The 27,904-nt window shown below is 43.5% G+C and overlaps 1 protein-coding gene across 1 annotated transcript in view; it reads right to left on the bottom strand.

The window, feature by feature from the left end:
* The window catches only part of MAPK1 (mitogen-activated protein kinase 1), an 83,161-nt gene that overhangs the window by 35,834 nt on the left and 19,423 nt on the right, over positions 1-27,904 (bottom strand). The window contains exon 2 of the mRNA XM_040348350.1: positions 10,652-10,834. Coding sequence (XP_040204284.1) covers positions 10,652-10,834 — 183 coding nt within the window. The remainder of the gene's footprint in view (positions 1-10,651; positions 10,835-27,904) is intronic.

Here is a 27,904-nt window from a genome sequence, read left to right on the forward strand (position 1 = left end):
AGGGTCATTTGGGTAGTTTCTATGAATAAGCACTGTATGAGAGTGTGAAACGCGTTAGCCCTTTTTCCTGATTTTTTGCCGTGACATCCATGTTGTGACCAGTTTTTATTAAAAGGAACACATTTTTATTTTTGGAGTGCGGCCGTCCTGGTTCTTTCTTATACATTTTTGCATACTATTGCAGTGCCTGCACCCAAGTGTTTGGACTCCACTTTGCAGTTCTCTGAGCGGTAAACTTTCTTTATTACCTGTATAGAAGACACCTGGAAGCCAGAAATCTTGCCGATTGACAGGGTATCAAATACTTATTTCACTCATTAAAATGCAAATCAATTTAACTTTTGTAAAATATGTTTTTTTTTTTGGGGATATTTGTTATTCTGTGTTAAAATTAACCTACCAATAAAATTATAGGGTGATCACTTCTTTGTCAGTGGGCAAATGTACAAAATCAGCAGGGGGAATCAAATACATTATTCCCTCAGTGTGCGCGAGTGTAAGAATACATAAAGTATTCACAGCACTTCACTTTGCACATTGTTAGCTATATTCCAAAATTGATTAAATCAGTTTTCCTAAGAAAACTACACAAAACCCTATAACATGAAAGAAGTTTGTTTGAAATCTTTACAATGATAGTCCAGAAAAAAAAAAAAAAAAAAAATCAGACGTACATAAGTATTTAACTCTTTTGCCATGACACTCAAAATTGAGCTCAGGTACATCCTGTTTCAACTGATCCTCTGAGATGTTTCTACAACTTGGAGTCCACTTGTGGTAAATTCAGTTGATTGGACATGAATGGGAAAAGCAGACAACTGTCTATATAAGGTCCCACAGTTAACAGTGCATGTCAGAGCACAAACCAAGCCACGAAGGCCAAAAAATTGTCCGAGACAGGATTGTATTGAGGCACAGATCTGGGGAAGAGTACAGAAAAATTTCTGTAACATTAAAGGTCCCAATTCGCACAGTGGCCTCCATCATCCGTAAATGTAAGTTTTGAACCACCAGGACAAGTAGTCAAAACCTAGCCAGCGTTCGGTAGCCAAATCGGGTAGTCAGAACAAGCCAGGAAATCAGGGAGATGGGATCAGGGATCAGAAGGGGATGTCAGCCAGGCAAATCTTCAACAACTACACAGCAGAGTCTCTAGATATGTTTGACCAAGGTGAAGGCAATTGATTAAATAAACCAGGCAGTTTAAATAGCCAGGAGGGGCTGGCTGTGGTCTTGACTGACAAGCAGGAGGTGATCAACAGGTGAGCCACTGTTGAAGATGAGTTCTGGCAATTATACGACAGCTGAGCAACCTGAGCACATAAAAGGGCTGAGAGTCCAGCCCTGACAGGTGGTGACCAAGAACCTGGAGTTTGGCAAAAGACACCTGAAGGACTCAGACTATGAGAAACAAAATTGTCAGGTCTAATTAAACAAAGCTTGAACTCTTTGGCCTGAATGGCAAGCATCGCGTCTGGGGGAAACCAAAGCACCACTCATCACCTGGCCAATATCATTCCTACAGTGAAGCACTTTTCAGTGGTGGCAGCACTGTGGTGATGTTTTTAGCAGCAGGAACTGGGAGACTAGTCAGGATCAAGGGAAAGATGAATGCAGCAATGTAGAGACATCCTTGATGAAAACCTTTTCCAGAGTGCTCTGGACCTCAGACTGGGGCGACGGTTCATCCTTCAACAGGACAACAACCCTAAGCACACAGCCAAGATAACAAAGGAGTGGCTACGGGACAACCCGATGTCCTTGAGTGGCCCAGCCAGAGCCCAGACTTGAACCTGATTGAACATCTCCTGAGGGATCTGAAAATGGCTGTGCACCTACACTACTCATCCAACCTGATGGAGCTTGAGAGGTCCTGCAAAGAAGACTGGGAGAGACTGCCCAAAAATAGGTGTGCCAAGCTTATAGCATCATACTCAGATTTTAGGCTGCAATTGTAGTTTTCACCCCAAACTCGCTCATCCATGTCTTTATAGACCTGGTTTGTGCAATGGTGCGCAGTCATGTTGGAACAGGAAAAGACCATTCCCAAACCATCCCCACAAAGTTGGATGAAAGCATGAAAATTGTCCAAAATGTCTTAGTATGCTGATGCCTCAAGAGTTCCCCTTCACTGGAACCAAGCCCAACCCCCTGAAAAAAACACACACACACACACACACACACACACACTCAATCAAATGATTTGGAACAGTGCACAAAGCAATGTCCATAAAGACATGGTTGAGAGAGTTTGGGGTGGAGGAATTTGACTGTCCTGACCTCAACCTTTGGGATGAGTTAGAGCAGAGCTTCTCGTCCAACATCAGTGCCTGATCTCACAAACGCGCTTTTGGAAGAATGGTCAAACATTCCCATAGACACACTCCTAAACCTTGTGGACAGCCTTCCCAGAAGAGTTAAAGCTGTTATAGCGGCAAAGGGTGTGCCAACTTAATATCAAACCCTTACTCATCCAACCTGATGGAGCTTGATAGGTCCTGCAAAGAAGACTGGGAAAGACTGCCCAAAAATAGGTGTGCCAAGCTTATAGCATCATACTCAGATTTTAGGCTGTAATTGTAGCTTGCACCCCAAACCTCGCTCATCCATGTCTTTATAGACCTGGTCTGTGCACAAAGAGCACCATCAGGTATTCAAGGGCATTTCTGGAGGCTCCAGGACAATGGAAACACCCACAAAATGACATTTTGGAATGCCAACACCCCAAGGTATCTTCAACAAAACAAATAAAAAAGTAATGGTGAGTCATTTGAAGATGTCATTTTTTTTTTACCACACGTTTTTGTAAAATACAGACAGAAAAGAGCGTTTTTATTTGATTTTTTTTAAAACAGTTGTCGATTAACCACTTGCCGACCAGCTCACGCACATTTACAGCGGCAGGTTGGCACGTACCCGTGAATCGCCATATTGCTACATCAAATAAAAATGGCATGAATCTATCCCCCATTTTGCAGACACTAACTTTTGTGCAAACCAATATACTCTTACTGCGATGTTATCAAGAATATGTAGAATACATATTGGCTTAAACTGATGAAGAAATGGTTAAAAAATTTGGGGATATAGCAAAAAAATATTGTTGGTTTATAGCACAAAAAAAACAACAACGCAGAGATTACCACCAAAACAAAGCTTTATTTGTAGGGGAGGGGGGGGGGGGGTAGGACATCAATTTTACTTACAACAGCGTTGCACGACTACGCAATTGTCAGTTAAAGGGGAAAAATCTTCAGGTGTTAAAGGATTTTACAGGCAAGTATGACGAAAAAAATCCTATTGAGTACATCATGGGACACAGTTAGGCTACCATTACCTGCTGGATTATAATCTCCAGGTGAATGGACACTGGTAGACAGGGAGTGATCCCCTATATAAACCTCTCATACAGGAAGTACTTCATTTTTGTAGCAAGCACTGAATCCTCAAAAAGAGGGGAGAGATCCGTATCCCATGATTTACTCAAGAGAAAAGGATTTTACAGGCAAGTATGATGAAAAAAAATCCTATTTTCTTTCATACATCATGGGACACAGAGTTAGGCCAATATTTATTACCTGCTGGGACGTCCCAGAGCAATAGCCTTGAGGGGGAGAGACACCCTGCCAAACAATACCCATCAGACCTTATACAGCAACCCGCAGTACACTGCAGCCAAATGCCAAATCTCTGTTTGAACATCCACTTGATAACATTTTGTGAACGTATGCACCGAAGACCAGGTAGCCGTCTTACAAATCTGGGCACCACTTTTGGCAAAAAGGATGCAACAGGTTGTAACACGACCCTGTCATGGTGAAGGATAAAGTATTGTTCCAGCACAAAAGGACTGCCAAATTCGACACCCTTCTAGCGGAGGTGACAGAAAGTCTAATAGAATTTCCATGATGGGCTCAAATGGTTGTTTCTATAACACAGACAGCACCAAGCTCAAGTCCCAAGGACACATAGGTGACCTAATGGGGGGGGGGGGGGGAGCAAACAAGTTGCCCCCTGCATAAAGGTTCGGACCAGCGAATAGGAAGCTAAAGGCCTTTGGAAGAATACTGACAGGGCCAAAATCGGACCTCTGATTGGACTCAAAGCCAATCCGATTTCCACAGCAGACTGTAGAAAAGAGAATTCTGCCAATCACGCATTTCCGAAAATGACATTTTTTGGCTTCACACCAATATAAGTCTTCCAGACCTTATGATAGATCTTCCTAGTGACAGCTTTTCTAGCATTCACTAGGCTAGACACCACTGGTCCCAAGATGCCACAATCCTTTAACACCCTGGCTTCAATAGCCATGCCGTCAAATTTAGAGACTGTAAATTGGGGTGGAATATAGGACCCGGAGAGCGTAGATCGGGGCGACGTGAAAGCATCCATGGCCCGTCTATTGACAGTCTCAATCTCCGGGAACCAGGGGTTTGTGGGCCAGGCTGGTGCCACCAGAACGACTGGAACTCCCTCTTTCTGAATTCTGCGCAACAAGTGTGGAAGGAGAGGGATCAGAGGGAAAGCATAAACCAGGGAGTACTGGCTCCATGGAAATACTAGAGCATCTACCGTGATTGCCAGAGGATCTCTTGTTCGGGACACAAACTGCTGTAGTTGTGTTGTTGAACCTGGATGCCAGTAGGTCGACCTCTGGCCATCTCTAACATTGGCAAATTTCATGGAACAACCCTGGGTGTAGGGACCATTCCCCAGGCACCTGACATAATCTGCCTTTTAGATCTCTACTCCCGGGATATGGACTGTTGATAGAATCGGCACATGTCTCTCTGTCCAGGCCAATATGTGGTTCACCTCCTTCAGAGCTGAATGACTCCTGGTACCGCCTTGGTGGTTTATACAGGCCACTACAGGGGCTGTCAGACTGAACACCGATAGGGCAGTCCTGACCGTAGGGCCAGACGTTGATGGGCAGTCTGTTCTGTCCTTGACCATTTCTCCTGAGCTCTGAGCCCCTCTAGGGTCACTCCCCAGCCTGAGAGACTGGCATCTGTTGTCAGTACTCTCCAAGTTACCGGGAGGAAGGATTTTGATCCTGCAACCATCAAGTTTAGGCTAAGCGTGCCCGAGGAGATAAGAGTATTGGATAATCCAGGGCTTGTCCTCTTCTGTTCCAAGCCAAAAAGATGTCTTGTAAAGGCCTGGAATGGAACTGGGCATAGGGCACTGCCTCGAACGAAGATGCCATCCTCCCTAGAAAACTCACACAAAGTCTAATGGAGGGTTGTCTGGTGCCCCTTATCTGACACACCTGATACTTGCAGGTGGCAAGAATACTCTTGCTTGGACCAGACAAATACTTGACTGTTTTGAGGCCGACTTCAGTATTTATGATCCAGCCTAAGCTTTTCAAATCCCTCACTGTGTATGTTATGCTCTGTTCTAGAGCCTGTAATGAGTGATCTGAGCTACAGTGATCTGAGATACACACCAAGCGCACAAGATCGGCGTACCAAGGACGCCAGGGCCAATCTGGAGCGATTAGAATCATTGTGATCCCCTCGGTCTCCACTCCGCGGAGCAGACGAGGAAGCAACTTGAGTGGGGGAAAGGCATAAAGTAGCTGATACTGACCCCACGGGGCCACCAACATGTCTGCCCAGGGATCTCTGGATCTGGCCACGAACCTCGACACCTTGTGGTTGAGTCGAGAAGCCAGGAGATCCATGTCCGGTGTGCCCCACCTCCTGCAAAGGAGTTGAAACACCTCCGGATGCAATGACCATTCCCCCTGGTCCAGCATCTGGCGACTTAGGTAGTCGGCCTGCCAGTCTTCTACGCCCGGAATGTAGACGGCCGACACATTTCTTTCCACCCACCGCAGGATGTGAGCGACCTCGGGTTGCTGCAGCCAAGCTCTGTGTTCCCCCCTGATGGTTGACATAAGCCACCGCCGTGGCGTTGTCCAACTGGATCCTGATTGGGCGACCTTGCAACCTCCTCGATCATGAGACTTGACCCCCCCCCCCCTGTGAGGCTGGCGTCCGCCGTAATCACCGTCCAATGGAAGGGGAGAAACGACGAAGAGTCGGGGATCTCAGCCACCGATTCAGAGACTGACTAGGTGACCTACCTGAATCTGACGATCCAGAGACAATGGAGATTTGGACAGGATCTCCCTCTGCAATACTCGTGTGAAATTGGGCATGCGGTACTGCCTCGAATGAGGCTACCATAAGGTCCAGGACTTGCATGAAACAACAGAGAGACGACCATTTTCGGGATGCCAACAGCTTCACCGCAGACTGGAGAGTCTGCAATTTCTCCAAGGGAAGGAAGACTCACCTCCGGAGTCCAGAATCAACCCAAGGTATTCCAAATGCTGAGTCGGTACCAGGACCAACTTCTGAATGTTTAACACCCAACCAAATTCTCGGAGGGTCTGGCTATAGACACATCTACCTCTAATTCTGAGCCAGAAGCTGCTTTCAGAAGAAGATCGTCTAAGTAGCCCACGATGGCAATGCCTCGCTGTCTCAGCAAAGCTAGAATTGGGGCAAGCACCTTGGTGAAGACTCTTGGCGCTGACGCTAGGCCAAAGGGAAGAGCCACAAACTAATGGGGTCTTCGCCGATCGCAAAGCGCAGAAACCTCTGGTGTCCTGTGCAAATTTGGACATGCAAGTATGCGTCCTTGATGTCCAAAGATGCCAGAAAGTCCCATGGATGGAGCACAGCCACCACCGAACTTATTGATTCCATACGGAACTTCTGTTCTCTTACAAAGTCATTTAGGGCTTGGAGGTCCAAGATTGGACGGACTCCGTCCTCCTTCGGGACCACAAACCGATTCGAATAAAATCCCTGAAACCTCTCGTCCTGCGGAACAGGTAAAATGACCCTGCAACTCAGCAAGTCAAGGGTTAATACTCTGAATTGTGTATAAAGGCTGTGTGCGCCTGTCTTTGATCCTCTTTAACTGACTCCAACCTATCTCTTGAACAGAGCATTAGGAGTAAGGCTGCACATGCTTAGTTTGGTGTGCATTGCTAGCGTTTTTTTTTTTTTTTTCCTTGCGAGTGTGCATGTGATCAGCACAGGGCCAATCAGCACTGTCCAGAAAGAGGATCGGTTGAGAATGAAAACTCCTCCTACAAGCTTAAGCAGTCAGTGATACAAGTCACAAGATTGCCATATACTGCAGATGAGAAAGGGTATTTAGCAGTTTATATTTAATAAAATGATTGCATTTTCATGTTCTGTGTACGACCAGATTTAGTGAACGCAATTTATGGGTTTAGTACCACTAATTTGTAGTAGCAGAAAAGTTGTATACATTACCAATATTGATAGCTCCCTGCAATTTGTGCATTGTAAAACCTGGTCCTTGAAAAGCAAGAATAAAAAAAAAAAAAAAAAAAACAGTAAAGGTTCTGATTCTAGGGCAACACGCCCATCTAATCAGTCAAAGACATCATCAAACACTGGTGGTGGCAGATCTGCTTTCAAGATATATAATGGCCTTATATAGTGAAGAACACTTCTAAAAAAGGGGAAGTTTTGTGGGTAGTAAATCATTTTATTTTTGTATACTTAACTCTTCTCCTGTCCACAGTGTTGCCAATAAAGTTTTAAATCCGTCAGATTTTCATTGCAGTCTGTATCTCATGGTTACCATGGTCAGTGATCGAGACAGAAATTGTTGGGCAATCACAAAAGTCAAACAGGCGGTGAAGGTAAATCTTTGAATGAACATCTATTCCAGTGACCCTTGCTTTGGACAGATTTCCCCAGAAGTGAAGGGAAATCTTCCCAAAGGGACACACACCCAAAAAACAATTAGGATTAAATGTTTTTCTTGAGATGCATTAAGGCAAGGTTTGACAAATTTGCTTGGAATCTAGGAGCCAGCTAAAAACGTTAGGAGCCAGAAAACGCACCCCGTCCTGACGAGCTTGCGCGCAGAAGCGAACACATACGTGAGCAGCGCACGCATATGTGAACGGTGTTCAAACCACACATGTGAGGTATCGCCGCGATTGCGAGAGCAATAATTCTAGCCCTAGACCTCCTCTGCAACTCAAAACATGCAACCTGTAGATTTTTTTTAAACGTCGCCTATGAAGATTTTAAAGGGTAAAAGTTTGTCGGCATTCCACGAGCGGACGCAAATTTGAAGCGCGACATGCTGGGTATGAATTTACTTGGCGTAACATTATCTTTCATAATATTTTAAAAAATGGGGATAACTTTACTGTTTTATTTTTTAATTAAAAAAGTGCAATTTTTTTCCCAAAAAAGTGCAATTTTTTTCCCAAAAAAGTGCAATTTTTTTCCCAAAAAAAGTGCAATTTTTTTCCCAAAAAAGTGCAATTTTTTTCCCAAAAAAGTGCAATTTTTTTCCCAAAAAAGTGCAATTTTTTTCCCAAAAAAGTGCATTTTTTTCCCCAAAAAAGTGCAATTTTTTTTCCCAAAAAAGTGCAATTTTTTTCCCAAAAAAAGTGCAATTTTTTTCCCAAAAAAAAGTGCGCTTGTAAGACCACTGCGCAAATACGGCGTGACAGAAAGTATTGCAACAATCGCCATTTTATTCTCTAGGGTGTTAGGATAAAAAATATATATAATGTTTGGGGGTTCTAATTAGAGGGAAGAAGATGGCAGTGAAAATAGTGAAAAATGACATTAGAATTGCTGTTTAACTTGTAATGCTTAACTTGTAATACCAACGGCAAGGAAGAGCTGGGGACTTCGCAAAAAAAATAAATACATTTATTTTTTTTTGTTTTTTGCCCACCTTCAAAGCCAAGTCGCCAGGAGGCTATTTCTAGTCGCCATGGAGACCGGGATTTGTCGAGCCCTGCATTAAGGGACACAGGGTGAAATCTTTAGGTACACTGGGTTATGATGCTGCCCTCAGGAGAATTGACACTGGCAAACAAAAGCTACGACAGCAGCCCGTTATCACCCCGACACTCCCAGCCTGCCTTCATTTTGTAACAAGCAATAGTAGTGGCGGATCTAAACAAAGCACATTGCCCTTTTTTCCTTAATGTACAGCAATAAAAGGATATACAGGAAGTCAAAAATCCTATGTTTTTCTGAAACCACATACTAAAGGAACACAGGATGAAATTGGAATGTCCAAATGCAGTCCAACTAAGCTATGGGCAACAGAGCAACAAATGGCTATTAAGCCCAAAATATTTAACAGTTTAACAGAGCCTTCTAAAGAACCTTATGACCAAAGCCAGCATCACATAGAACTGAATGGCCACTTAAAACAGCAAGTGTCAACAAAAGACCGGGTGGTGGTCCAGCACATCTGAGAAACCAATGACACGCTGAAAGGACCAAAAAGCATCAACTGATCAGGTAGAGCGCTCCTTGAAAGGAAAAGGTGGCATATAGCCCTTGTGGTCCGTCTTGAAAAGGGAGTTCTAAAATCTGGTAATAGTGGAACAAAAAGCACATTGTCCCTTACAGAGACCTTTAGGAATGATAAAAAAAGGTCAACTGTCAAAAAGGAGCTGTAGCCGAAGGAAAACTCAAACAGTGTACCACAGCCAGATAGAAAGCAGGACGAGCGATGGTGTAACAATGCTCTGGTTAAAGTGGGTATAAACCTCCAAAAAAAAAAAAAACACACACACACACACACACACACACACAGTAAGACAAAGCATAATGAGCTAGTATGCATCGTATGCTAGCTTATTATGAAATACTTACCTTAGATCAAAGCCATTGCAGCAGCCCCGCACACCGCTGTGCCCAGCGACATGTCTCTGAGTTATTTCCAGGCACGTAGGCTCCGGAGCAGTGATGACGTCACTCTAGCACCAGTCATGGCACGCTGCTGAAGAAACTGCACGAGTGAGCCATTTCGGCGGTGCAAGCTTATATATGGCAAATATCTACTAAACCTGCACAGTTTAGGAGATATTTACATTATCTACAGGTAAGACTCATTATAGGCCTACCTGTAGGTACAAGTGGTGTAACAGGGTTTACAACCACTTTAAGGTAAAAAAAAGGCCACCTTGAGAAGAAAGGTTTGAAAAAAAAAAAAAAAACAGGCTTTACACAGGCTGCCTGCATACAGCGCCATGCTGCTTAGAAACTGGCTCTTGCATGTTGTAGGTGCCTCTGCATCCTTGAAAATGAGCCTAAATATGCAAAATGAAAACCTAACTGCACTTTAAGGCTCCATTCACACCTGGGCGTATCGATTTAGTGGCATTTTTCGGAATTTGTTTAAAAAGTTTTGGAGTTTGTGACAAGCTTTTGTAAAGGGTATTTCAAGTGTTTTACAGCTTCAGGCATTATTTTTTATCCAATAGAAAGCACTAATGGGAGAGGAAATTATGGGTGGAGAGCAGAAAACAAGCGACAAAGCGATCGTAAAATGCTCAAGTCAGGAGATTTCTATTCAAGTCTATGGGGCCAAACACACTTGTAATCTGCCAAAAAGAAGCTCATGTACTGAGCAACAGGCGTTTTGCTTCAAGCGACAGATCGCTCAGATGTGAAAAGGGGCCATAGAAATGAATGGGATTTGGCTGGTTCAGCATTTTAGAGCTACAAGCTTCAAACAGAAAATTGCTCAGGAGTGAACAGAACAGGGCCCAATATAAAAAACAAACAAAAAAAAAAAACAGGTTTTGTAGCTATGGTTAAGAAAAGGATACACATCTTTCATTGACTCGATAGTTGGAGCTCGGATAATATCATTTATTCCAATAATATTCTCATGCTTGAAGCGCAACAAAATTTTGATCTCTCTCAGTGTTCTCTGGCAGTATGTTTGATGTTCAAAAGGGCTGATTTTCTTGATAGCAACTCGAACTTTGTTCACGTTGTCATATGCAGAACTAGAAAGAAAGAGAACCATTGAAATTGTTAGGTTTTAATTCTAAATCACTGAAGATAAAATTAAAACTGTCACCATCCAGTATATACAACAATAAGGCAAAAAGCATGGAGCAGAAAAATATATACACACACACACACACACACACACACACACACACACACACACACACAAACTTCTAAACCTTTAGGGCTCTTTCACATGGAGCGGACCGTTTCTGTGTCCGCCAAAGCTCAGCGGGGATCCCCGCTGAGCTGTCGGCGGATAGGGTGGTCCCCGCACACAGTGCAGAGACCGCCCTGTCTCTGCTCCGCTCTCCCCTATGGGGGATCGGATGCAGACGGACCGTCTGCATCCGATCCGTTCCGCCGAACGGAAGAAAAATAGTGTTTCTTCCGTTCGCAAAAGCAGATCCCGCCGGACGCGGACGTTAGCAGATGCTCCATCCGCTAACGGACGCGATCCCATAGGGATGTATTACAAGCAGGGCTGTGGAGTCGGAGTCGAGGGAAATTTTGGGTACCTGGAGTCAGAGTCGGCAAACAATGCACCGACTCCTACTAAATTTAGATTGGAATTAAAAAAAAAAAAAAGCAAGTTTAAATGTCCCAATTCACAAAAAGTTATAATGACTTCTCTACTGTAAGAATAAAGACCAATGCATGCAGTGCCTCACGTAACCGCAAAACGAACACGTTAAGTGACCGTGAAGAAGCATGCTTTTCATGTGCTTCACTATATGGCACGCAACGCACAATTAGGAGCTGCAATACTTATACTTTCCATAGTGTTGTGTTCTGCTGTTACAGGGAACGCAGCGTCCATGTGTAACCTAGCCTCTCACTGATAAGGGATTAAATAAATATGTTTTTTGCAGGACTAGAGAGTGAGACACTTGTATAAGTGAAGGGAATGGAGGGCCAATAGTTCAAGACTGAAGCTGTAAACCATTGGAAAAACTGCTGTCATTTAGCTAAGGCTATAAAAACTTGTAAACTCCGATTGTTAGCTTAAACTTTAAACATGACTATGGGATTCTCCTAGGAAAATCATGTTTTAGAATAAAAAACGTTGTTTTCATTGTGTTTGTCTTTTGCTTAAACTGTGCAATACAGTAGACTGTTGGCTTCCCAGCCAGTAGTCCTGTGGTAGGTTGCGTTTCTTTCACTCAAGGAATGTATAAAATACATTTGCATATTAATACAGAGGAGTCGGAAGTACATAAAACTGAGGAGTCGGAAAAACATTTATCTACCGACTCCACAGCCCTGATTACAAGTCCGTGAACGGACTTGTAATACACGGACGAGCGGACGTGTGAAAGAGCCCTAAGGCTTCATTTCCATGGACGTTTTTACAGCCGCTTTTCTGAGCTTTTTTTGCAGCTTAAAAACGTCTCTTCATGTTAGTCTATGGCCTCATGCCCACCATGACGTTTTTGACCTGTAGAGGGCCGAGACGTTTTTAAGCTGCAAAAAAAAATAACAGGACCAGTGCGTTCTGAAGCTCCAGCCTTAGAGCTGTAAAAACGCCAGACATAAAAAAAAACTTTCAAAAACTCTCAAAAACGCTACCGCTGCGTTTTTGAGCTCCAGCTCAAAAAATAAAAATATATTTTTTTTTTAACATGGACAGGCGTTTTTGAGCTGTAAAAAAGGCTAAAAAAAGTGGCTGTAAAAATGAATATATTTTTAACTTTTTTAAAGCGCCCCTGTCCCCATGTGCTTGCATGCAGAAGCGAACGCAAGTCCCGCCCACATATGAAAAAGGTGTTTAAACCACACATGTGAGGCATCGCTGCGAACGTTGGAGCGAGAGCAATAAATTTGGTTCTAGACCTCCGCTAACTGAAAACATGTAACCAGTTAAAAAAAAAAAAAAAAATTTAAAGCGTCGCCTATAGGGATTTTAAGTAGTTAAGTCTGGCGCCATTCCACGAGTGTGTGCAATTTTGAAGGGTGACATGTTGGGTATCCCATTTACTCAGCTTAACTTAATCTTTCACATTATGCAAAAACATTGGGCCAACGTTACGTTTTTTTTAAAGCACAACATTCCCCCCCCCCCCCAAAAAAACACGTTTGAAAAATTGCTGCGCAAATACTGTGTGAGATAACGTTTCAATGACCGCCATTCTCTAGGGTCTTTGTTAAAAAATTGCATAGAACCCCAAAACATTATGTTTTTTAGCACATGATGAATTTTACATGTAGGAGAGAAATCTCAGAATTGGCCTGGGTGCTCCAGAACCCCTGTTGGGCCTCTGTATGTGGCCACGCTGTGTAAAAGTCTCACACATGTGGTGTCGCCATACTCAGGATTAATAGCAGAATGTGTTTTGGTGTGCAATTTGTGGTATGCATATGCTGTGTGCGAGAAATACCCTGCTAATATGACAATTTCGTGAGGGGGACAAAAAAAACTTGATTTTTGCAAAGAAGGGAAAAATTGATACCTTGGAATGTCTTTTCCAAAAAGGGGTCATTTAGGGGGCATTTGTACTTTTCTGGCATGTTAGTGTCTCAGGAAATGATAGGCCGTCAGTACATTAGGTGTGATCAATTTTCAGATATTGGCACCATAGCTTGTGGACTCTAAGAGCTGGTTCACACTGGGGCGACTTGGGATCCGACTTGAAGTCGCCTCAAGACGTCCCAAGTCGCGCTGTCGAGAAAAACAATGCAAGTGAATGGGAGCGGTGTTAATACACACGACTCGAGTCGCTCCGACTTCAAAAGAAGTTTCTGTACTACTTCAATCCGTCTTGTAGGCGATTTGTACCCATTGATTTCAATGGAAGTCGCCTCCAAGTCTGATCACTGTCTTAACTGAAGCGACTTTCCAGGAAGAGAACATACATTTCTCAGGCAAACCTCTCCCCCCCCCCCCCTAGAGCTGATTGTTGTTTGATTGGCCACTGGAAAGTCTCCTGTCCTGGAGACGACTTCAAGTCGTGTTGTAAATCGCCCCAGATCGCCCTGTGGTTCATGCTCAAGTCGTGTCGGAGTCGCCTCTGAAAGTCGTGTCGCCCTAGTGTGAACCGACTCTTACTTTCACAAAGACCAAATATAATATACACCAGTTTGTACTTAATTTTTACCAAAGATATGTAGCAGTAAAAATTTGCCAAAATTTTGAAGAAAAATAGTCAATTTGCTAAATTTTGTAACAAAGAAAAAATAATTTTTTACAGCATTTTCAGTCTTATAGCACAAAAAAAAAAAAATAGAAAAACCCAATGTGATTAAATACCACCAAAAGAAAGCTCTATTTGTGTGGAAAAAAAAAAAAAAAGACAAATTTCATATGGGTACAGAGTTGTATGACCGAGTAATTGTCATTCAAAATTGTGAGAGCACCAAAAGCTGAAAATTGGTCTGGTTAGGAAGGCGGTTTCAGTGTCCAGTGGTCAAGTGGTTAAAGCCCACATCCAGAGACCACAGCTCGCATAGTATTACTCATTGCCAAGCATTGTAATGGTTCCACAAAGGGGCTCCAGACCCCCAAAAATATTCACATCAAGAGCTTAAGGAAGAAGGAAAAGCTAAGAGGACATGACACAAAGGCTGGCCAAAATGGAGAGAACAAGCACAGGGAAAACAAAAAAAAAAGGGGGGGGGGAAGGAAAATAAATGTGTCCGCTCAGGAATCCAGCATCAACTTATTCTTACTATATGATTCAGTCATGCGGAACCTGCAAGTAGTGGTGAAGGATCAGGTATGGTTCCCTGCACGAAAGGGTCGTCAACTCCGATACCCTTCCAGCCAAGGTGATGGCCATTAGAAAGGCTAGCTTGTGTGACAGCAAGTCTAATGGAATTTCCTTGATAGGCTCAAATGGCTAAAATCTGACCTCTGATTGTATTTAAAGCCAATCTGATGAAACACACATATTACATTTACTACTGTAAGAGTGGATTATAGAATTTTACAAGCATTTTAACTCAGTTCACACTGGGGATTACAGGGGAGAGGAAACAGAACATTACATGGCAAGACCTACCCCGAAAATGAGCCCTGTGTCTTTTGTTGCCAAAATATAAGACCCGGGCTTATTTTATTATTTTAGGAAAAACACCGTAACAGGGCAACGTAAAAAGCATTAAAAAAAAATGTAAAGTCCCCATAAAGGCTTTCAATTTTTTTTTGTAACCACTTCAGCCCTGGAAGGTTTTACCCCCTTCCTGACCAGAGCAGTTTTTACAATTTAGCACTGCATCACTTTAGCTAGCAATTGTGCAATGCTGTACCCCAAACTAAATTTGCGACTTTTTCCCCCCCACCAAAAGAACTTTTTGGTGCATTTTGATCACCTCTGGTTTATTTTTTGTGCTATAAACAAGCTATATTATATTTATATTTATTTTTCACTTTTTGCTATAATATACCCAAAAATGTTAAACAAATTTCTTCAAAGAATGAGAAGAAAGTGGGATTGTAACGGTGCTAGACACACAATACATAGACAATGTGCATACAAATTTGGTTAATTTTTATTAATACAAACATTTACAAAAAGTGTTAATTTAAAATTAATCAGAGCAAAAATTGTAAATGGTGGGTCACTGGTTTCCCAAAATTCATAAAGATGGTGGTCACAGGAGGATGTCCCATCCCTACATGTTTCACTGTTTAGGCTTCCTCAGGTGATTTAATCTGGGGCCACCTGCCCATAGTCCAGCTCTAACATAAGGTATGAAAAAAGTTGTCAAAAAAAAGTACCCACCTTCACCCAGCCCAGACGAGGGGCAAATGCATGCGGTACCCTACAAAGATGGAAAATAGTCCAAAGGTCGATTGAAAAGGGCCGTGCCCAACTACAGGGCTGGATGAAGGTGGGTAATTAGTGTTTACTCACATTTCACCCCTTTCTTACCGGGCCATTATAAAACGACACCGGCAGGAACCCTCCCTCCCTCCAGTTGGACGTCATGACGTATTTTCTTCCCGGTAAATACATTTTTTACCAAAAATAAGAATATGTATCGGTCTAAACCAGGGATAAGCAATTAGCGGACCTCCAGCTGTTGCCAAACTACAAGTCCCATCATGCCTCTGCCTCTGTGTGTCATGCTTGATGCTGTCAGAGTCTCGCTATGCCTCATGTGACTTGTAGTTTGGCAACAGCTGGAGGTCCGCTAATTGCATATCCCTGGTCTAAACTGAAGAAAAATATTGTTTTAAAAAAATTGGGATATTATATCAAAACGTAAAAAAAATGTTTTTTTTTTTAATTGTCGAAAGCTCCATTTGTGGGGGGGGGGGGGGGGACAAAGATTTCATTTGGGTACAGTGTTGCATGACCACGCAATTGTCATTCAAAGTGCAACAGCGCTAAAAACTAAAAATTGGTCTGGGCAGAAAGTGGTTAATAAATCTTTTTTGTTATGTCTAAATATATGTACTTTGCAAATTGTCAATACGTTTTCATACCTTATGTTCGAACTGGACTATGGACTGGTGGCCCCAGATTAAACCCCCTGAGGAAGCCTAAACGTCGAAACATGTAGGGATGGGACATCCTCCTGTGATCATCTTATGAATTTTGGGAAACCAGCGACCCACCATTTCCAATATTTGCTCCGATAATTTTGAATGAACTTTTTTTGTAGAGGTTTTGTATTAATAAAAAAACCTATATTTTATGCGCATTGTCTTATGTGTCTAGCACTGTTACAATCCCACTTTCCTCTCTTGTTCTTTAACCACTTGCCCACCGCCTCATGTCTAAAAGACGTCCTGTTTTTAAAGATGTATATCTCGGTAACGGCAGCAGCTGCTGCCACAACCGAGGTATGCATCTTTAGTGCCGACGGTCCTGTAAACGATAACGGCGGTCTCCGCGAGATCGCCGTTATCGGTGGCGGGAGAGGGCCCCCCTCCCGCCGCTTACCGTAGCCGTCGGTAGCGGCGGAGGCGATCGGGTCCGTTCGGCAAGTGACTGGGGACGAGACTGAAGGAAAAATCTCCTTCGCCCGTCCCCATAGCTCTGCTGGGCGGAAGTGACGTCAAAACGTCAGTCCCGCCCAGCGTCTTAAAACAACATTTTTTTTTCTGTCATTTAAAAAAATGGACAGTTTAATTATTTTTCTTTTTTTGCATTTAAGCCTAAATATGAGATCTGAGGTCTTTTTGACCCCAGATCTCATATTTAAGAGGACCTGTCATGCTTTTTTCTATTACAAGGGATGTTTACATTCCGTGTAATAGGAATAAAAGTGATTTTTTTTTTTTTTATTTCAGTGTAAAAAATTATAAAAATAAATAAAAAAAAAAAATTTTTAAAAACGCCCCGTCCCGACGAGTTTGCGCGCAAAAGCGAACGCATACGCGAGTAGCGCCCGCATATGAAAACGGTGTTCAAACCACACAAGTGAGGTATTGCCGCGATCGTTAGAGCGAGAGCAATAATTCTAGCCCTAGACCTACTCTGTAGCTCAAAAAATGCAACCTGTAGAATTTTTTAAACGTCGCCTATCGAGATTTTTTAAGGGTAAAAGTTTGATGCCATGCCACGAGCGGGCGCAATTTTTAAGCGTGTCATGTTGGGTATCATTTTACGCGGCGTAACATTATCTTTCACAATATATAAAAAAATTGGGCAAAAATTGTCTTATTTTTTAATTCAAAAAAGTGATTTTTTCCCCAAAAAAAGTGCGCTTGTAAGACCGCTGCGAGATCTGAGGTCTTTTTGACCCCAGATACGGTGTGACAAAAAGTATTGCGATGACCGCCATTTTATTCCCTAGGATGTCTGCTAAAAAAAAATATATAATGTTTGGGGGTTCTGATTAATTTTCTAGTAAAAAAAATTGTGATTTTCACATGGAGAGAAGTGCCAGAATAGGCCCGGTGGGCAAGTGGTTAATTACTAGGATGAGGTGCGTATTTTATTTTTAGAATCGCTCAGATTCTCTAAATTCTGAAAATGTCTTCAGTTTAGGCCAATATATTGTTCTACATATATTTGGTAAAAAAAAATTAAAAATGGTAACAATAAGCGTATATTTGATTGGTTTGCGCAAAAGTTATAGCACATACAAACTATGGGAAAGATTTATGGCTTTTTACTAGTAATGGTGGCGATAAGATTTTTAGCAGTATTGCGACAGACAGATTGGACACTCGACACGTTTTTGGGACCATTGACATTTATACAGCGATCAGTGCAATAAAAATGCACTGATTACTGTGTAAATGTCACTGGTAGGGAAGGGGTTAACACTAGGGGGCACGCAAGAGGTTAAATGTGTCCCCTGTGTGTTTTAACTGTATGGGGATAGGACTGAGTAGGAGGGGAGACATATTGCTGTTCCTACTTACTAGGAACAAACAAAATGTGTCTGGCAGCACAGGTATTTGCACGCACACCTCATGTCCCTTACGTGTGTCCTCTGGTGGCTCTTAAAGGAAACCCATACAGGTTTTCGTGCAGGGGTAACATTCTGACCCAGTTAACAGACGTGAGCCGGTCGGGAATCGGTTGAAGCCCCATTCCTAAAAGCACCTCAGATTTAAATACAGTTTTGATTAAAAATCTAATATATATATATATATATATAATTTTTTTTTTTTATCTCAAAACAAGTAGATTGAGACCCCAATTGAGACTCTTGGACAAGTTGTTTTTTGTATAAAAAGTCTTTAAGATATGAAAATTCACCAGATTATTTTTAGACTTCATCTACTGACAGAACTAAGGCATTGGAATTCAGACATGTTAATTATAGTGCAGTAACTACTACAGTACTTTGAATAATAGAAATTAACTTGTCGCCTGGGATAAAGATTACGTGAAACTGCAAAGTATAAAGTGTAAATAACTGCTGCTTACAACTAGTAGGAAAAAAATACTTAGATTACCAGATTCATTGTGATTAGCTATATGTACTTACTGTACATACATTTGATCCCCATTTGACGTGTATGGAACGCCAACTTTAACCACTTCAATACCAGACACGTACACTCCCTTCCTGCCCCCGCCAATTTTCAGCTTTCAGCTGAATTGTTATTTTGTTCCCAGGAATAGAGCTTTCTTTTGGTGGCATGTGACCACCTCTGTGGTTTTTATTTTTGCTTACCTTGCGGACTTCAACAAAATGGCCGCCGTCATGTCCTATTAGCGAGACTCTATTTAAACATAGACCAGCACTCGAGTAAATATCCCCTGATGAAGTCACGTGATGTGACGAACACGCGTCGGGACTTTGAGCACTGGTAGCAGCACCTGACGGACGGTAAACGAGCGCGGCGCTCGTAGGATATGTCACCTCCACAAGACTGCTCCATGTGAGTTTTTATTTATGGTCTTTTCGTTTTAATAAAACCTGTTTATATGGTATCACGCTATGTGCCCCCTTCCTTCTCCTTCCTCCACTCCCTCCATTTTCACATGAGCGATCGGCTCTAGGGATATTGAAGGGAGAGAGTTGTGGCAGTGAGAAGCCTGGGAGACGAGCTCGGCGCTCGTGGAGATAGGCACTCCTTTTCTACACAGCGTGTAAGTTGTGTGAGTTCACTTCCATCCACCCTATAGAGTCACCCTTGTGTATGTTATGAGCATCTTGCTATAGCATCTCTATTATATTTCCCACATATATGATTGATTACCGAGATCTACCAGGAAGATAACCATTCACCGAGAAACTGGAGCACTGACATTTTGGCTTTGAGTGACAGCCGGGAGGTAAGCTGCTAGGATCACCAACGGTGTGGGTGCACGTTTTGGATTTGATTTTCCTGCACATCTCCATTCATTTGGCTTTGGAACTTTTTTCACTCTTCGATCATCCACTCATTTGTTTTTCTGCAACAGTATTCCTTGGAACTTTGGCTTCCTCTTTTCATTTTAACCTGGGACTGTTATATAAATGCACTGAAGGTTTTTTTCTTCAGTTTCAGTTTTACGTTTTACATTATCGCAGGTTTGCACAGGTTTATGTTGAACTCTTATTGTATATTACACTTCATCACTGCTCTGTCCCCACAGACCCATTTGTACCTCACTCCCACATCCCTCACCCCCCCCCCCTTTTGTAGTATTAGTGTTTCACAGCGCAGACATCATTATCTTTTTCATATTTTCATGTTAGACTGTAGACCTTGCAAGAAAAAGATACATTTCGATAAAGTTGCTCATCCAACCAGAGCACATTCTCAGTAGCTGCACGATTAATCGTTAAAAGATCGTGATCTCGATACACACAATCCAGCATTTTCCCTGCTCCCATCTGTCCCAAAAAAAAAGGCAACCAGCAAAATTTATCAACATTGCTCAGCGCTGAAAGAAAAAAAATGACATCTTTATGTTCATTTACAGATCAAGTGGATGAACTTTGGTCTGCAAATGAAGTCAGTTTAACCACTTCCAGACAGCCCACCGCATTTATACTGTGGCAGGGCAGCCCAGCTGCACAAAATCATGTACCTGTATGCGATTTTGTGCACGCAATTTAAGAGCGCGCTGCTCCCGCTGTGATTGGACAGTGTTAGCCAATCATGGGGTCCAGCGGCTGCCGGGACCCGCTGATCGTTCGAAGGAAAGGCACGACACCGGTCTGCCCTTGTAAACAAAGCAGACTGCTGTTCGGTCAGAGAGTAAAAGACTTATTTTCCTCCAGTGCATCCACTCCCCCCAGTTAGAAAGCATTCTCCTATGAGCACACTTACCCCTTGATCGCCCCAGGTGTTAACCCCCTTCTCTGCCAGTGTATTTTATACAGCGCTCTCTTTTACCAATCATTGTACTGTGTCACTGGTCCCCAAAGAGTGTCACTTTGTGTCAGATTTGTCTGCCACAATGTCAGTGTCTCAAAAAATAAAAAATAACTCACTAATCGCCACCACTAGTAAACAAAAACTCCATAAACCTATCCCATCGTTTTTAGATGCTATAACTTTTGCACAAACCAGTCAATATACACTTAGAGATTTTTTATATTTTTTTATACAAAAAATATGTAGCAGAATACATATTGGACTAACCTGATTACGACATTTGATTTTTTTTATTGGGAATGTTTTATAGCAGAAAAGTAAAACAACGTTTTTCCCCTCCCAAAATTGTCGGCCTTTGTTTCTAGCGCAAAAAATAAAAGCCGCAGGAATGACACAATTTTATTTGTGTACAGTGTTACACGACCACGCAATTGTCTGTTTAAGAAACGCAGTGCCGTATCGCAAAAAATTGCCTGGTCAGGAAGGGGGTAAAAACTTACAAAGCTGAAGAGCACATTGATTATCATCACAGCTTCATCAGATGTGCCACCAGTTACCCAAAAGGTACCCATCTGCCAGTCAGTGCCCAATAAAGTGCCCACCAGTGCGGCACAATAAAGTGACCACCAGTGAAGGAGAAAACATTTTATAACCAAAAAGAAAAACTTGTTTTCAAAAATGTTGGTCTTTTTTAGTTTAGCAAAAAATAAAAACCCTAGTGGTGATCAAATACCACCCAAAGAAAGCTCTATGCGGGAACAAAATGATAACAGTTTAGTTTGGGTACAGTGTAGCATGAATTGTCATTCAAAGTGCGACAGCACTGAAAGCTGAAAATTATCCTGGGCAGGAAGGGGCGAAAGTGCCTGGTATTGAAGTGGTTTAAGGGATGTGGTTCTTTATTTCCTCTTAACTAGGGCTGCAACAAACGATTATTTTCATAATCGATAAATGACCTTAAAGTGGAGGTTCACCCAAAAAATAAATTTTGAACATTACAATCAGCCGAGTTGTCCTAATGACAATCGGCTGTTTTTTTTTTTTCGTACATACCGACTTTCACCGCCGCTTCCGGGTATGTCTTCTGCGGGACTGGGCATTCCTATCTGATTGACAGGCTTCCGACCGTCGCATACTGCGCGTCACGAGTTGCCGAAAGAAGCCGAACGTCGGTGAGCAGGCGCCGTATAGAGCCGCACCAACGTTCGGCTTCTTTCGGCAACCTGTGACGCGCTGTATGCGACGGTCGGAAACCTGTCAATCAGATAGGAATGCCCAGTCCCGAAGACGACATACCCGGAAGCAGCGGTGAAAGTCGGTATGTACGGGGAAAAAAATAAAATAAAATCAGCCGGCTGAATGCAATGTTAAAAATTTTTGGGTGAACTCCCGCTTTAAAAAAAGTAATTTTGCTGCGATTTGCATTTTATTTTTTTGGGCCAATTTGTTGTTGGGTAGATTTAAAAAATAAATAAAAAATAAAAAACACTATAAAAACGGTAGAGGGGAAAAAATACATTATTCTCTAATAACGCCTGAAGCTCAAACAAGTTCTGGACCCTTTTTTGTCGCGCGAATCTGGCGTTCTTAAACGTTTGTATTCCCATAGAAACTAATGGAAACGCTCGATTCAAGCGTCTAGCTTGAAGTTCAAAAACGTCGGACAACGCTGTATGCAAACGCGGGAATACGCCCGAAAACGCTACACTCAGGTGTGAATGCGGCCTTACGGAGGGACAACAGCCTGAAGCACTTTCCTACCAAAGGGGAGGTCCTGGCTGGAAAGCATCTGAACTCTATAATGTTTTACAAATGCATGAGAGGAGGACCAGACGGCAGCTTTATTAATTTCTTCCCATGATGCCCCCGCTCTCTGCCCATGACATAGCCATGGATCTTGTAGAATTGGCCTTAATTCTATGAGGGGGAATACGACCGACGCTTTGTAAGCTTTGCAGATAGCTTCCCAAATCCATCTAGCAATAGAGCTTTTAGACGCTTTGGACATATTCTTGGGGCCACTGAATACTAACAGCTGGGAGGAACTCCTAAACCCACTGGATTTCTCTAGGTAAAGTAGAAGACATCTCTTTACGTCTGAAAAACAAAATCTTTCCTCCTCCTCGCATTTTTGGGAGAGGTACAGAAACTAGGCAGGACTACTTCCTGGGACCTATGAAAAGTTAGAAGACACTTTGGGCAAATAGAAAGGATCAGGCCTAATCTCTACCCTGTCCTCTAGAATCCTCAGGAAGGGATCTTTACAGGAAAGGGACTGTAGATCAGAAATCCTTCTCCCTGACGCAATAGCTAAAAGGAAATCTTTAAGGAAATACATTTCAGGGAAGCTTCATGCAAAGGCTCAAAAGGAGACCTTGTTAGACAATCCTGGGAGCATGTCTAGATCTGGCTGAAAGGAACCTTCTGACTAAAGGATCTTCCGCTAGCCTCTTGTCTGAAAACACAGACAGGGCCACAACCTGAACCCCAAGGGTGCCGACAGATAGACCTTTCTCCACTTCCTTGTACAAAAAATCCAATATACAGTGGAAAAAAATCTAAACTAGATTTCCTTTGCCAGGAATTAAAAGTTTTCCAAAAACTTTCCTATAGATTCTTCTAGTTACCAACTTGCGGCTGTCCAGGATAGTTTAAATAACTTTCTCTGAACACCCTCTCAACTAAGATGCGCCGCTCAGCCTCCAGGCCGTCAAATGGAAGGTCTGAGGATTTGTATGCAACACTGGTCCCTGATGCAGTAGATCCTTCCAATCTGGTAGGAGCCAGGGAAGATCCACAGAGAGGGTCTTCAGAGAGGAAAACCAACTCCTCCTGGGCCACCAGGGAGCAATCAGAACCACTTCTACCCGATCCTGAAAATTTTTCCGAACTACCAGAGGTAGGAGGGGAAAAGGAGGGAAAAAGTAAGCCAGAGCGGAATCCCACAGGAAGGAGAGAGCATCCATCCGCAAGGACCCCGTCTCTCTCAACGAGAAAAAAGCCGTCAGCGTTCTGTTGAGACTGGAGGCAAAAAGATCCACTGCAGGAAGGCCCCAACTTCGCACAATCTCCTGGAACGTGCCTTGATGCTCAGCTGGAACCGATGCTCACTTTGCTCAGATAGTCTGCCAGTGTATTCTCTGAACCCCTGATGTGGATTTCTCCGTGAGTTGTATACAGCACTAGGGGTCAGGACTACTCCAAGATGGCCGCCGAGCGTTCAGAACGTGGCCACAGGAAAATGGCCGACCGCAATGTAAGCTGCGCCATACAAAAAATGGCCCCCAATGGGAGTTTTCAAAGTAATTGAAAAACCTCCCAAAAAATGGCGCCAGTGCCGACTGAGACCCCAGAGTAGTGGCCACAATAGGCCGCAAGTCAGACCCCAGCATGGTAAACCTGAAACGGGTCAGTACTTCGGATCTTCTATCAGTCAGATCCATACAAGCGGGGGTTCCCGCCCGGCGGTGAGGGACTACAAAAGCCCTCAATGGCTTTTCTCATTCCGCATCTCAGAAATTATCAAAGAAGGGCACAGAAGGAAAAGAAAACCTACACAGAGCGGTCCGATTTGTGTGATCCAAAAAAGACAGAGCCCTCGGCAAAAACCCAGTTGCACTATCCAGCTTAAAGCAGGGGTTCACCCTATCGACGAAAAAAATTTTTTTTTTTTTCTTTTACCATAAAATCAGGCATTGTAGCGCGAGCTACAGTATGCCTGTCCCGAATTTTTTACCCCCCTACTCACCTTGTACGCGTAGATCGAAGATACCGGGGAATGGGCGTGCCTATGGAGACGGAGGATGATTGACGGCCGGCTCTGGCGCGTCACGCTTCTCCGGAAATAGCCGAAATAGGCTTGGCTCTTCACGACGCCTGCGCATAGCCTGTGCGCAGGCGCCGTGAAGAGCCGAGACCTACTCCGGCTGTCTTCGGGGAGAGTGACGTGCCAGGGCCGGCCGTCAATCATCCTCCCTCTCCATAGGCACGCCCATTCCCCGCGGGAGCCGAAATCTACGATGTCCGATTACAAGGTGAGTCCGGGGTTAAAAAAATCGGGACAGGCATACTGTAGCTTGCGCTACAATGCCTGTCTCGATGGTAAAATCGTGTCGGGGGGGTGAACTACCGCTTTAAGAGAGTCCCTTGCAGCAGTAAAAAGCGCACCCATAAATGCCTTAGCTTGCTTTTTTTTTTTTTTTTTACTACCCAGGTACCTGGTCCATGGCTCCATAACAGAGCATTCCCCAGGGGATAACGGGGGAAGGGGGCACTCTTACCGCCCGTCCGCAGTTCACCCCCACCCTGGCACAAACGTGTCCAGGAATAACAATAAAACCTCTGTGGGAATCCCAGGTGCTAACACCTACTGCCACCACCAGCATGTGGGGAAGGACCCAGATACTGACTCCAGATATTAATAATATTTACATAGTGTGTATTATAATATGCACACCTGTCCTCACAAATAAACAAAAGCTCCTAGAGCCCTATTCAGGGCCTCTCACCCACTTGCTGCACTGACCAGGGGACTCACCTCAGGAGGAGACTGCCCAGCGCTGCCGTCCGCTCTCAGCACACAGCGTGTGAGAGGAAAAGAACCGTGAGGTAACTGTGCGGCATCTGCAGGGACCTGTGTGCCAAATGGCGGCAAAATGCCGCACTTAAACAGGATAAGCCTCCTAGGGCTTTTTTTTTTTTTACCCCTCAACGCCCGCCGCACGACTATTTACGTCCGCAGAATGGCACGGACAGGCAGAAGGGCGTGTATGTGTATGTATGTATGTATGTATGTATGTATGTATGTATGTATGTATGTATGTATGTATGTATGTATGTATGTATGTATGTATGTATGTATGTATATATATATATATATATATATATATATATATCTCCTTGCCTTCTAGCGGGTGGGGGGTCCGATCGGGACCCCCTCCGCTGCGTGCGGATTCCCTCGGGGAGCGATCCGGGACGACGGCGCGGCTTTATAGCCGCTCCGTCGCGATCGCTCCCCGGAGCTGAAGAACGGGGAGAGCCGTATGTAAACACGGCTTCCCCGTGCTTCACTGTGGCGGTGTATCGATTGAGTGATCCCTTTTATAAGGGAGACTCGATCGATGACGTCAGTCCTACAGCCACACCCCCCTACAGTTGTAAACACACACTAGGTGAACCCCAACTCCTACAGCGCCCCCTGTGGTTAACTCCCAAACTGCAACTGTCATTTTCACAATAAAGAATGCAACTTAAAATGCATTTTTTGCTGTGAAAATGACAATGGTCCCAAAAATGTGTCAAAATTGTCCGAAGTGTCCGCCATAATGTCGCAGTCACGAAAAAAAAAAAAAAAAAAAAAAAAAAAAAAAAAATCGCTGATCGCCGCCAATAGTAGTAAAAAAAAAAATAATTAATGAAAATGCAATAAAACTATCCCCTATTTTGTAAACGCTATACATTTTGCGCAAACCAATCGATAAACGCTTTTTGCGATTTTTTTTTTTACCAAAAATAGGTAGAATACATATTGGCCTAAACTGAGGGGGAAAAAAAATTATATACGTTTTTGGGGGATATTTATTATAGCAAAAAGTAAAAAATATTGCATTTTTTTCAAAATTGTCGCTCTATTTTTGTTTATAGCGCAAAAAATTTAAACCGCAGAGGTGATCAAATACCACCAAAAGAAAGCTCTATTTGTGGGGGAAAAAGGACGCCAATTTTGTTAGGGAGCCACGTCGCACGACCGCGCAATTGTCTGTTAAAGCGACGCAGTGCCGAATCGCAAAACCTGGCCTGGGCATTTAGCTGCAAAACGGTCCGGGGCTTAAGTGGTTAAAGGATAAGACACAGATACATTGCAATGACCATACAAAACCGTTACAGGTGGGTAAGGATTAGAGGTCGACCAATATATCGGTCGGCCGATATTTTGCGTTTTTAAAGATATCGGCATCGGCCGATTATTGCGTAAATTAGGCCGATTGTCTAGGATCTGTGCTGGGTGGAATTGTTCCGCCTGCCTGCCCGCTCGCTGCTATCTGCTGACTTTATATTTTTTTCCATTTAGGAAGTCTGCAGCCAACCAGCGGGCCGGTAACAGCCAATCGGCGGCCGCCGCTGCAGACTTCCTCCACTGTAAAAAAAATGTCCCCTGACGTGCTGCGTGCCCTGCCTCTGCCTACAAATTCCAGAATGCAGCACGGGCCGGTAACTGTCGGCCCGCGCTGCATTCTGGGGCTTGTAGGCAGAGCGCGCAGCATGTCAGGGGACGTTTTTTTCCAGAGTGGAGGATGACGGCAGCGGCGGCCGCCGATTGGTTGTTAAAGGCCCGCTCTGCATTCTGGTGATTGTAGGCAGCACAACAGGGACGAATGGAGCTTTGTGGATAGAGTGCTAATATCGCCCTTCCTTCTGTTTTAGCACTGCTCAGCGCTCAGGAGTAGGCAATACAGAAATTTGGCCACAAGAAATGAGACAATGATCAGCAGCTGCAAAAAAAAAAATGTAAACATCAAAACAAAGTAGCAACTATTGAAAGTCCCAAAGTCCAATAGAATACTGCAGCAGCGCTATTTTCAAACAAACGTTTGAAAAACGAAACAAACTTCTATATAATCAATATAGAAGTTTGTTTCATTTTTCAAACGTTTGTTTGGAAATAGCGCTGCTGCAGTATTATATTGGACTTTGGGACTTTCAATAGTTGCTACTTTGTTTTACTGTCTGTTTTGACCAATGGAGCTTTCTTGTGCTAGGCTAGAAGATGCAACGGAGCCTGGAGCGCTCTGCTGGTGGGCATTGATGAGGTGGCAGTGAATGACATTGGGCTGTACTGGTGGGCACTGATGTGAGGCGCTGGTGATATGCGCTGGTGATATGCGCTGGTGGGATGCACTGGTGCATTGGTGGGCATTGATGAGGTGGCACTGATGGGCTGTACTGGTGGGCACTATCGTGGAACTTCTAGACACCGATAGGCTCCACTGGTGGGTACTGATGAGGTTGCACTGGTGGGCACTAATGGATACTGATAGGCTGCACTGATGGACTGCACCAGTGGTCACTGACAGGCTGCACCCCACCTCTCCACCCTAAACAATTATCTCCTCCCCACCTCTCCACCCTAGGTTTTTTGAGATGAAGAAAAAAAAAAAAGAAAGAAAGAAAATCGGCCTAAAATATCGGCCTAAAATATCCGCCACACATATCGGCCATCGGCCACCCCGATTTCCAAATATCGGCATCGGCCAGAGAAAAACACATACCGGTCGACCTCTAGTAAGGATCACCACAGTCAGCGTCTAACTACTGACTGAAGTATAACACAGGGTAATCATAAACATCTGTG

This window comes from Rana temporaria, chromosome 1, assembly GCF_905171775.1.
Source record: "Rana temporaria chromosome 1, aRanTem1.1, whole genome shotgun sequence".
Taxonomy (NCBI): Eukaryota; Metazoa; Chordata; class Amphibia; order Anura; family Ranidae; genus Rana; species Rana temporaria.